This window comes from Heliangelus exortis, chromosome 3 (genome assembly GCF_036169615.1).
Source record: "Heliangelus exortis chromosome 3, bHelExo1.hap1, whole genome shotgun sequence".
In the NCBI taxonomy this organism is placed as follows: Eukaryota; Metazoa; Chordata; class Aves; order Apodiformes; family Trochilidae; genus Heliangelus; species Heliangelus exortis.
Window position 1 is genome coordinate 85,318,514 of NC_092424.1, and position 12,774 is coordinate 85,331,287.

Genomic DNA, 12,774 nt, shown 5'->3' on the forward strand with positions numbered 1-12,774 from the left:
ACCTGAATCCCAAGAAGCATTTATGAGATACAAACCATTCAGTGGCATGGTATAACTTGTGAAAGAAATTTGGACTGGCTTAAGTCCACCGTTACAACCTACTATATTAACCTCTTTCTTTGATAGGCTTAAAATATTTTAATTAAACTTAAGCATTCAACCAAGCAATGAATGTAAACCAGATAAAAATATGGCACAAAGATAATTATATTGTTTGTATCACACATTTAATAAGAAACTAAACATAATTATGGAAGATGTGATGCAACCAAATTTAGTTCTTACTAAAGGTGTGATAGTGCTAGAGAAATATGTTTGAAAACCACATACACAGAGAGAAATCCAGCTTAAAAGTCATTGCATAGCCTTTCATATACTTGGCAGATTTTTTTCTATCAGATTGCAGTGAAACATTGTATGCCAGCCAACTTGCTAAACCCTCCAGAACAGAAACCTCCAGCTCACCTCCACAATGCACAGCAGTTCCCTCCTTGACTTCACCAAAAAGTCCAGGTATCTTTGGAATCTGCATAAACAGACCTCTAACAAAAAATTATTCCCTGGGCATAATTTTTAATGAAGTGAGCAAATGTCCTTCATTGTCTGATCAAACCTGTGTGATGCTGATTAATCACTATGTGTTTAAAACAGATTCTTATTTATCAATCATTTATATTGAACCATGAATACATTTATTCTGCTTCATTTAGGGTGTAAGCAACGTTCCCAAGTCACACACAGTCATACCTGTAGCAAACTCATGAGCAAAGTATTCCTTGACTGTATTATGGAAGCATAAAGATCATCACTGATGAAAGCAAACCTCCATAAAGAATGATCAAAATTCAGTCATGAAATAAACACCAACTCCAAATGCTTTGGCAGGCCAAATTCACAAGTCTAATTCCAATTCAAGTCAAAAGTCCAAGAACACTTTTTTCCCCTAAATTCAGGGAATTATTTTTCCCAGAACAAAAATAATATTTGCCTTTGCTTCCACTAGAGAGCATACTAGTCAGACTTCTCAGGATAGGAACATGTTTGGAATAATTTCATATGCAAACTAGTTTATTCATGCATAGCCATTTCTTACATCCACTTGAAATGCTAAACAAATTAGAAATGAAGAAGCTATTTTAGATACTTATATATAGAACTTGCATCAATCATAATTCCCTCTTGGGGAATTATTGGGAGCTTATTGGAAGTGATAATCAACAAAATCTCCAGACTGAAGATTAACTAACAGTATTTTCTGTGCTATGTCACAGATTTCTGTCAGGTAATTCAATTACAAATACTTTGCAGGAATGAAATAAAGCCTTTTGCCTTAAAAGGTTTAGAGACAGTCTTGTCCTTGATTAAAGGAAAGGGAAGATTTGCTTTTATTCTCACTTATTACTCCTTTCTTCAGCATGCTCAGGTTTTCTTTTACTACAAAACTTTACCTTTGGAACTGTTGACTGAAAGAACAGCTAGAGTGTTATGTAGCTTATCAAACAAGATACACAGTATTTCTGTGGATTAGCTACTTTTTTCCTTGCTATTCAGATAGTATTTTATTCAATAAAAACTTTAAATTATGGAAAGCACAACATAATTTAAATATAACAAAATGTGTTATTCATTGAAATTTAACTTTGCTGTAAAACCCACAAATTGTTACACATCCCTAGCTAATACCCATACACTTTAAAGCCACAGGATAGCAATTTACTTCCAGGTATAAAATTTGTACCTCTTGAATAAAGAAACACAGGATAATATAGAATGCATTGTCTGAAATGACCGAATCTCAAACCTTCAAAACTGAGATAAAAGACAGAGATTGATTGATTCTGCCTAGACTGATGGTGAAAAGGCAGTAGCTAGCTTTTTAAAGGATCTTTCCTCTAATTGGGTTTGGGAGAAAAGATCAGGAAGCTGTTTGTGTTGGCAGAACTGGTGGTGAAATTAGTGCATATAAACTTCATTCACTATGACCTGAAACCTCTGTCTTTCCGGCATTTAAAAGTAATGACATTTTGTACAAAATCATCTTTCTTTCTCAAAAATAATCCTAAAGAGGACAACATCTTGTATCTTCGTATGTCTAGGAGCTTAATTTATATCCCTATTCACAGATGCACTAATATGAGGGATAATGGGGCTGTATTGATTAATGACATTCACTAGAAGTACTGATGCCTTAAGATGGCACACTTCACATTCATAAATTGGACACCAGAATTCTTAATATGAATAACTAACCAGTGATTTTTAGCTGAAGTCGAAATGTTAGAGGGCACAGTGTCACTTCAGGTTACTACCCTTAAGTTCTTTCAGGTCACATCTCCATTTATTTAATTAACTCAGCTTGCTGGTCAGTAGTCCTTGGATTCATTTTCCTCTACTCAACAGGCTAAAGAAACAGAGACACCCTTTCTAGAGATGATGCAGACCAGGAATCTTGCTTGTGTATTCTGAATTCGTCTATTTTAGTTCTGGATGCAAAAGCCACCTAGGGATACCAGCTGAATGACTTAGTTTAGTGAGATGCTTAAAACTGGGCAACCTCCTTTGAGTTTCTTTATGCTTACTAGGTTCTTCACAGCTCTCATCTCCAGTACTCAGCGTTGGTGAGGCCACACCTTGAGTACTGTGTCCAGTTCTGGGCCCCTCAGTTCAGGAAGGATATCAAGGTCCTGGAGCAGGTCCAAAGGAGGGCAACCAGGCTGGTGAAGGGACTCGAGCACAGATCCTATGAGGAGAGGCTGAGGGAGCTGGGGCTGTTCAGCCTGAAGAGGCATCTCAGGGGAGACCTCATCACTCTCTACAACTCCCTGAAAGGAGGGTGTAGCCAGGTGGGGGTTGGTCTCTCTTCCCAGGCAACTCTCAGCAAGACAAGAGGGCCTGGTCTCAAGTTGTGCCGGGGGAGGTTTAGGTTGGACATTAGAAAGAATTTCTTTACAGAGAGGGTGATCAGACACTGGAATGGGCTGCCCAGAGAAGTGGTGGATTCTCCATCCCTGGAGATATTTAAAAAGAGACTGGATGTGGCACTCAGTGCCATGGTCTGGTAACTGCAGCGGTGGGTCAAGGGTTGGACTTGATGATCTCTGAGGTCCCTTCCAACCCAGCCAATTCTATGATTCTATGAGCTGTGCCTTAAAACTTAACACTTCACTCACACACTTGCCATGGCCATTGGGCTGCCACACTTCCAAATGAAAATAATGGGGGCCTTGGAGGTCTAGAATGAAGCTGAATTGGAGGTCCCATTGCAGACACTTGGTTTTGTACACTACATCATCTAATCCTGTTATCCAATGTTTTCTGCTGTTCACAGAATGGAAGAGCTTGAAGGAGAGCAAGAAGTTTCCCACTTTCCAGCATAACATGAGGTTAGTGGCTCTTCCAGTTCTCATGTTTGTGATCAGTAATTTCTAATCCAAAGAACATTTCTGATGAAGTATTTTTAATGCCAGAGAAATTTATGGGGAAATATCCTACTTTGTTCAACCTGCCAAATATACTGCAACAGGGCTTAACTGGAAAAATTCAGTGTCTAGAAAATACCAAGTATTTTGATATGACTAAAACCCTCCATAAGAGACAAGCACTGAAAAGCTAGGACATAATGAAATACAGCAGTTAAACACATGAACTGAAATAACTTAAAACACTTGATTAACTTGAGCTTCATTTACAGTTCCACCATGATGTTATGTTGCATCGCAGATTACTGCAGCTGTCAGGTAATAATCTCAGCAATCTGAAACATGACTTTGAATACTCTTGTGAACTTAACAAAATAACGAGGTGGAGTTCATACACATTGGCCCACTTCTGTGTTTCCCTGACATCCCTTCTCATTGCATGAACTGATCAAAAAGCCTGCAGATGAACTTCTTGGATAGTGAGTCTGTCTAGAAATGTTTTGAAGTACTAAATGATGCCATCCAGACTTCTATCTGACTGATTTTCTCCATAAGAACAATTTTTTGCTTCCTAACTTTTTTAGTTCCCAAGAATTTTATAGTTCCTAATTCTTCCCATGTCTTATAACACTCACATTTTTGAGAGTTTGGACAGTGTTAGATATAATCATAGACTACCAAGCCAACCCCACAGCCTTTTCATCTGCTGAGTTTTGTCAAGGTAAATGAAGTGAGGAATCAAACTGTGTATCTAAAAAAGCACTAAATAAAGGGTGGATTATTATAAAGGAATAAGGAGATATTTAGTTGTTGACAATGCAAAGGATTTAAACGACTTTAGAACCAGAGATAGCAAAACTACTATACAGATACTTGTTTCAAAGTCAGTAAGTAATCATATACATAAAAATAACAAAATAAAGGTAGATGGTAGAGAAATAAATAAGTAAATTGAAAGAAAAAAAAACAAAGCTTCTACAAAAGAAAATTCTCTAGATGAAAAATCTTGTAATACTTCTGCTGTAACACCCTACTGGCATAGAGATTGCATTGATTCATAGCCAGAAATGAGATGATAGTGTGTGTTCAAGTTCCATGTGCCACAAACACATTTATCTGTTATCTCCTCATGGGAAGTTTTCTGCCTGTTCTGCACAGTTGCAAAAATAGTCATCTTAAGGTAGCAACAGAAGATTGTTTATACGTTCATAAATATTTTTCACAAAATCTGGTTTTGCGGTCATCTAATTTCAGTAATTTCCGGTTGTATATTGGCACAAAATGTAAGAGGGGATGGGAGAGAATTGAAGCTGCACTGAAAACTCACCTGATTCTGCCCCGAGGGCGTTCAGATTGCTCTGACATAAAACTTGTGCTGCTGAGGCGTGAGGCACTGCTGGTTCGGGAAATGGCTGACACATCACTGACATCACTATCGGATGACTTGGCAGAGACGTTATCACAACTTCTGTACTGATCTGTTTGTATATTATACTAGAGATCAAGAAAAGACAGGGTGAGGAGGCTTATAAAAATATAACAATTATATTGAGACAATAAATGACCTCAGCATGACAATTCTCTCTAACTGCTTTTAGATCTAATAAAATATATGAAATTCAGAGAGACACCTACATTAAATAATGTCCTTATGCCTAGTGAAGAAATCAAACCTGGTATTTACTGGCTAAATAAGACACTTGAAATAAATTACAGCATTAGAATCCAAGTAGGCTGATTGTTCTTTAATGCTGTGGAAATATAATGATGACATTTATGCAGTGGAAAGACCTTTTTCAGTTTTTCAAATATAAAATATGCTACAAAGTATTTGCACAGAGCTTGAAACCAGAGAACTGCAGATCAGTCTGACAAATATAATGCTACATGGAGCTGATATTGGAGATTGATTTCAATACCTGCATTCTCTCAGAAAAGTACATTTTCTACAGCAAATGTCTTTGTATCCTGATACTAGAGGAACTAGTTAGGCAAAAAAATAACTCAGGAAAAGCAGTACTTGTTTTCAGGCAGATCAGGGTTGCTTTTAGAAGTGCACCTGCATGAGAACTAGCAGAAGGCTCAGCAGGAAGAATATGTGGACAGGGGTAGAAATTAACAACCTTTTGCTGGCAAAAACCAACTGTATTAAAAACCAATTGTGACCCCGCATTGCCTGCTATGTAACAATCATATTACTCACATCATCAGTCAAACATATATAAGGGAACTGGAGTTGCTTCACCTGGAGAAAAGAAGGCTGAGGGGAGACCTTAATGCTCTTCACAGCTACCTGAAAGGGGGTCGTAGTGTTGGTCTCTTGTCTCAGGTAACAAGTGATAGGACAGGAAGAAACAGCCTTTAGACTTGCCAGAGGAGGTTTAGATTGGATATTAGGAAAAATTCAGGCTGCCCAGGGAAATGGTTGAGCCACCATCCCTGGAGATATTAAAAAGATGTGTAGATGTGGTGCTTAGGGACATGGTTTAGTGGTGGACTTGGCAGTGCTAAATTAATGGTTGAACTTGATGATCTTAGAAGTGTTTTCCAACCTAAATGATTCTTTGAAAAGGAAGCTTCAATCCTAGCAATGTCACACATATGTAATCTTTGATCACAAGATATAGGGATCAAACCACTGTTGTGGTCACAAAACTAAAACCCACTATCACTTGAGAGCAAGGACACCCAGCTGAAAAGCAACTAAACCAGAGGTGTACTTCCCAGGGAATATTACAGGGTAACCACTGATATGTGGGAACACCAGGCAGTTTTTGACAAGACACTCTACAGAATTCATCTTCTAGATCTGTGCTCTGTAAAAACGCAAGTTATAAAAGTTTATTTATGAATTATACACAAAGCTGTGACAGTGTGTGAATATCCCCAGCTCAATTAGGCACTGGGTTTCAGGCTGACTCAGATGGCAAATGTCATGAGTTGACTTTAAAAGTCTGGCAAGCACAAGTTGGGGTTTGTACAGATGAATGTGTCAGGCCTCCTGTTCTCAAGCCAGGTTTATCTTCTATTGCTCAGGTGCCTTTCAGTAACTATGTCTGAGGGCTACACAACCCACTTGGAAGCCTCTTGGTAAAACATCTAAGATAAGATGAAGAAGTTAACAGAGTAGAAAAGGGGAATGAATAATGAGCATACTGCAAGAGAAATCTGTAGGAGAAATTGAGGTTATACAAATTTAATGTCTCAGTATATCTTTCAGAGTTACAGCTCCTGGGCAGCATCTGCAGAGACTAAAAACACAAACCAATTTGTGGATAAAAAGCTGAGGATTTGGTCTGAGGAGTGTGCATTGAGGAAACTCTGCAATTCCCTGTAAGGGGGTTGCACTGGCTGACCGAAAACATCCGTGGAAAAAAAAGCTCTGGTTTACCAGAGGTGAAATTTCAACTTCAAATACAAAATGAAACTCTGCAGATTACTTCAGAATAGCTTGGACTATAACAACTTTGAGCTCAGATATGTCTAACAGGCATTGACATTGAAACAGATGCAGCATAACTCTGATTTAATGAAGTGGTAACACAGAGGACTAAATAATTCCAATATTCAAAAATATTTTCAACTACAACAAGGATTTGGATGGAGATTCTTTTACCAAGTGACTTTGTGTGACTTACCAAAATACAAATGACCAATGGAGTTAAGGTGAGACTATGCTGATACATTTATTCAGACCACTTTTTGTATATGGCTTGTAGAATCTGTTAAGTAATTTTGTTGCTTACCCTTTTTGAAACTTCAAAATAAACCTCTCTGAGATGGAAATACAAAACATACTGATTCTTATCAGCTCTGTTTCATAATAACGGAAATTTTGCATTTTTTTAGATAACATTTTTCTTCCAAAGTCTAAAAATTATGAAAACTATGAAAACTTCCTAATGAAGCTAAACATAAATGTTCAGAGGCTGTGAAACTTCATGGTTATTTTACTCCAGTTTAAGTGTACCACTCCTGGAAGCAGCCTTGATATTTCATGCAAAATTCCCACAGAATTCCTAATGAATCCTTTAAGCTTTCCTAAAATGAGGCACCTAAAAATATGAAAAGCATCTGAACACATGGGATGGTCTGTTTTTTCTGGCACAGAGAATGGTAAAGAGAATTGCAATCTACAACAGAACTGGTGATCCTATTAAATAAAATTTCTATTGATTCCAGAGAAACAGGGATTTTACTCCTTCTATATATTTACACTACATTTGGAAGTGATTCCTCAGCAACTAAGATTTAAAAAATACTTTGCTTAAAATATAACCATGCAGTCTCTCTCAAATACATGGTTTTTAAAGGATGGTAACAGCGTGTTTCAGAAATACCTCCATGTTTTATTGGTATTTGCAGAAGACAATTACTTCCTCCCTCTCTCATCAAGTTTATTTCTTCTTATCCTCACCAGAAAGTCCACATTCTCTTTGTTGCCCTTGGTTTGAGAGAACATGCAGTGAATCTGGAATGGTAGAAGATTAATGTTGTCCCTGAGCAAGCATGATATGCTGCTGGAGAAGGCTGATACCATCTGAGCTCTGCCATCAAGGCCAGATGCAATGACTTCTTTCCTGCTGGAAGCCTTACTTTTTAAGTGTTGAAGGAGGTACAGGCTGGTGGCCTTTGTTTCAAACCACACCTGAATCTGTTTAGCACTCAATTACTGAACCACAGAATAGCAAAGTTGAATAATGGACTATATTTGCCCTGTGAAGCAGCAGAAGACCCTCTGTTTCACTCATACTGAATTTGCTCCACCTTTCATAGACTGCCTATGGGAGCTGGGAAAGATGGGCAGGAGAGAGAGAGAGAGAGAGAGAGCGAGCATCAAGCATGGCTATCCAACTGGTTACGATACCAGGAGAGAAGTTAAAAGTCCCAGCTTGAGTATCAGTGACTGTTTAGGCACTCAGCCTCATCAAATGGCTGTTCAGTATCAATATGAACCCAGTTACTGAAGTAGAGTCTTCAGCACAGGTATCAACCTCCAGTATGTGGGGGCTATGCAGCTATCCTCACTCTGTCTTGCTCCCTTGCTGCTTCTACGGTATTCACTGTCTGCTATCAGAGGCATAAAACTTCCCCTGCTCATTCCCTACCTATCCCTTTTCAGTAAAATGTCAAAACTTCAAAATTGCTTTCATTTTGTTCATCTGGTTGCTAAGATGACTGGTTGTTTTTAAGATTTCCCTCCCTCAAATATAGACAGAAGTAAATAGCGCTCTTCCAAAAACCAGCGATCCTTAAAAGATTATCATATTCTTGTTGCAAGATACCTGAACTTACCATTTAGAAGAAATGTCCTGGGCTAAGATCTATTTTTTGGTATCTGCACTACAGTAATGTCTGCAGGTTTCTGGCTGGGCTCAAAAGTAATATGATACAGTCCTGTTTGTTAATCTAGAAAACTTGTAAAATTTGTAATAAATTTCTCTGTTGTGTTATACTTAAATATTATATAAAATAACTTTGAAGCTTTAAATTAAAGTAAATCTTCAGTGTGATCACTTCTCTTTTAACTCTGTCCTACAGATTTAAAGCTTTGTATTTTCTGAATTCCCAGGTGCACTATTTATCATGTTACAAGTGCTGAACTTTGCAGCAACTCTGATAGCAATTACAACAGAGTAGGTCTAGTTCTTCAAACACTAACAGCAGATGGCTTCAAATGCCCAAACTATCTGCACTGTCTGCTTCTGCATTACAAAGACTTAGGGGTTTTCAACATAACTAGCTGAAATATAACCAGCTGAAATGCAGTTCTTCCATTCACCTTACCACCAGTGGAGCTGTTGCTTCTTCTTTAGAAGTCTCATTCATCAGCTTTACTACATCAGCTGATATGACTTACTACTTTTTTATAAGAGCTGCCTAAATCTTCATCTGTTTGTTTTACTTTGTTGACTCTCTTCATGTCTTTTGAGGGTAAAGAGATACAGTAGCACATTTAACATTTTAAAATTATGATTATCACCATAGTGATATGAGGCAAACAGCTATCTCATTGAAAAGAGAACAGTGTTAGAATGTGCTGATATTTTTCTCAGCACTTACAGTCCATCCTGTGTAGGACTACACCATTAGCATGTAGAAAATACATAAGAAGTTAAAGCTTTTTTGACTGAAAATCCAACACAAGTCATTCAATGCCCTTAAAACTATTTTAGCATGGAAAGGAGACAATGTCTTTCAGAACAGTTGGTACTCCAAAAATATTTTTCTTGTAGCAATGTAGAGTGCATTTGCTTCCTTTAAGCTGTAGTCATACCTTTTTTTTTTTAAGAAATTCTGAACAAACAATGGCTCCACTGAGTTCTTTCCATCTAGTACTTCTCATGCTGTGATTTCAATTTTAAATTCATTTCCATCTATATTCAAAAACTGAAGATGGTACTAAAAAACTCTAGGTACTAGAGGATCAGGGAAATTGTCAACCACACAGATTCATTTTTCCAACAACTCTTTCACCATACATGGGATTTACATTAGCATAAGAAGAAAAATAAAATTAGCATAAATACTGCTTATGACAAATATTAAAATGGCAGGCTAAAAAATAAGTTTTGTAATGAAAAAATATGGACTTTTGAATCAATATGTAAGCACAGGAAATCCAAATTAGAAAACTGGCCTTTGACTATGATCCTGGCCAAAGCACACGTTATCTTTCTCTCTTGTAAAGCTTATCAAATGAATTTTCATGTTTTTTAACACATTAACTGCTTGGGAAATACCATAGAGACACACTGCATCTCACCCTTTTGTCCTGAGTTGACCTCTTCAAAAGGTAACAGCAAACCCCATACACCAAATGAGGTGTTAAAATATTATTAACATTGTTATATTATTAATTTAACAGTGCTATATTATTAAATTCTGAATTCTGGCAGATGATGTAATTGGAAATTCGCATCCCAATTTTGAAGTGGCTTTTCTTAAACAGTACTGATATCCCACAATTTGGCATCTGAGGACAAAGACCTGTTTCTCATACTTCTCTTCCCTTTGAAAACTATTTAAGATATGTTCATAGTGGGCTGGTCCCAAAAAAGAAACATCCTTATTAAAATTGCCTCCACATTTAACTGTAAGACAAGACTTTGAACAAACTTTTCATGTGTTAGGTACTACCAGTAAGGTGCCCAATTGCCTCTTCTTTCATAGTCAGATTTCTGCTTTTGTTTCTGCTGAATAGTACCTCATCTATGGACTATTTTAACTTGTACCTCAGGGAACATGCATCAGTTCTGCACACCACAGGGAAGTGACCTTGGAGGGGAAGGCACAGAAAGTTCAGTGGCTGCACCAGGGCAATAAATGCCAGGAGACTTCTGATTTTGGAGCTGTTGAGAGCTTGACATTGTTTGTTATTTTCTGTATGGCACTAGTTCATAAACCAAAAGGTCTATCTCTTTTAAAATATAGAAATTAAAATAGAAGCATTTAGTTCTTAGTGACATATGGAAAGTCTTTGAAATGTGGCTCTTGAAGCACAGAAGTCTTAATTCATGAAAGCTGTGGTTTTCTTCCAACTACTGGTAGTCTGAGACCTTATTTTTAAGGTATTCAGTTTGCTGCTTGTCACTGAATTTTTTTAGTGGGACTTTTACATTCATACTGCCATCCTGTGGTCACTTGCTGAAGGCACCTAAGTCTTAACGGCACTGGAAGGCTGGTTTTGTCCCTGCCTTTTACTTTGCCTACACAGACCCAGTTGTATCTCCAAAAGGAAACACAGATTCTAATGAAAAGTTCTCTCCCCCACCCCGACTTCTGTAACTTCTTCCTCTGTTAGGCAAAACGTCTTCAGCAGAAACTTCAGCTCCTTCCTTCCCCTCACAGCTTGATTTTTAAGTGGCTGTGCAGATGTCCAAGATGTTTTCAGCACTTTGCTCAGAAGCCTATACAGTTTGAACTTACACGGCTATGGGATAAAATTTTAGCACAATCAAGGAAAAAAACATAACTTCGTTAATGTATTTTGATGTACACTTAATTATCAGAGGAGATCTTTACATTTTATTAGAAAAGGAGATCAAGGCAATCAGTCTGTATTTGAATAAAGGAAATAATTTATCTGTGACATTATTTGATGGGAAAAAAAAAAGAAAAAGACACCAGCTGTGTGGGATTTCATCTAATTCTGCCTAGTTGTCTACATATCAGACAACAGCAGGGCCTGGAGAAGAACAAGGGAATAGGGCCAATATACAATGATGCTATGGCTCATTTTTCCAGGCTCCAGAGATTTGCAGGCCAGGACTTCCTAAGCTTCCTAAGTGACATGACATTCTTTAATAGATGTTAAAATATCTGAATTAGTTCTGAAATCTTCTGGTTTTTGCAGATTCATTTTAGGTGACATCAAAGACCAAGTCTAATGCACATCAGATAAAGTAGATGTTAAAAAGCTTACTTACTCAAAGAGCTTTATTACTCAAAGAAATATCTCTCAGGCTTTATAAAATAGTGTTCCTGGGGGGTCACAAATTTTTAAATAAACAGTTCTATGCCATCATTTCTTAAGCCAAAGTATCATTTCCATACTACTGACTTTACCTTGGTATATTGCTCACGCTCATGTTCTTGGCTAGAGCCAGACCCTGATGTCTGGTTATACCGATGCACTTTCATTTTCAGCTGTCTCGTTCGCTCCTCCACTACTAAGCTTGCTGCAAAAACACACAATGAAAATGAATTAAAAATAGTGAAAACCTGGGAAAAAAAATGGCTTAGCAACAATTCTAACTAATTTCCACTTGAACAGAACAAAGAAATGTTACAAACATGTAGAACAATCAGGGTGTAAACACAGGACAGAAAGAACACTAATGCCAAGAAATCAACCACTTTCCTTGTGAGAGTTTTTACCTGAAAATGGGCAGACATCCCAATTTCCTATACATAATCAAGCTGGTGCAACAGATATGAAAAGAGTGAAAGAATTTAAGTGATAGGCTGAATGATAAGCCTGTTGTGCATTCTGGATGCAGAGGACATAAATCCTTGATCATCCGACTATGTATTTGCTTAAATGTAGAAAATATTACAGTCGCATTCTAAAAATTAATGCATTAGAGAAGTATTAAAATTTATTTTTAAAGTAATGAGCTGCTACTAATAACTTAAAACATAACTGTTTACCATAGCTAAAGATTATGAGAGGAATAATTTCTCCATTCAACCAGTCATAGTGAAAAATACAATAATTTTCTAGAGTATTTTTCCCCAAGAATTCCTTTGAAAGCACTACTTTGCTCTCTAATATTCACTTCTATTTCAGAGCAAGTATTTGTTCTTGTGTTTTCAATTTCCCTATGACACGGTTTGTTTAAACAAAGAAATC

The 12,774-nt window shown here is 37.2% G+C and overlaps 1 protein-coding gene across 16 annotated transcripts in view; it reads right to left on the bottom strand.

Moving 5' to 3' along the window:
• RIMS1 (regulating synaptic membrane exocytosis 1) overlaps positions 1-12,774 on the bottom strand; it is a 305,213-nt gene that overhangs the window by 52,537 nt on the left and 239,902 nt on the right. For 10 of the 16 annotated variants that reach the window (XM_071741578.1, XM_071741567.1, XM_071741565.1 and 7 more), the window contains 2 exons: positions 11,988-12,100; positions 4,747-4,913 (listed from right to left, as the gene is read on the bottom strand). The exons of 5 other annotated variants lie outside the window; for them this stretch is intronic. In XM_071741578.1, coding sequence (XP_071597679.1) covers positions 4,747-4,913; positions 11,988-12,100 — 280 coding nt within the window. Of the gene's footprint in view, positions 1-4,746; positions 4,914-11,987; positions 12,101-12,774 lie in introns of those variants that run through there. One more of the 16 variants, XR_011725375.1, reaches the window with a different exon arrangement.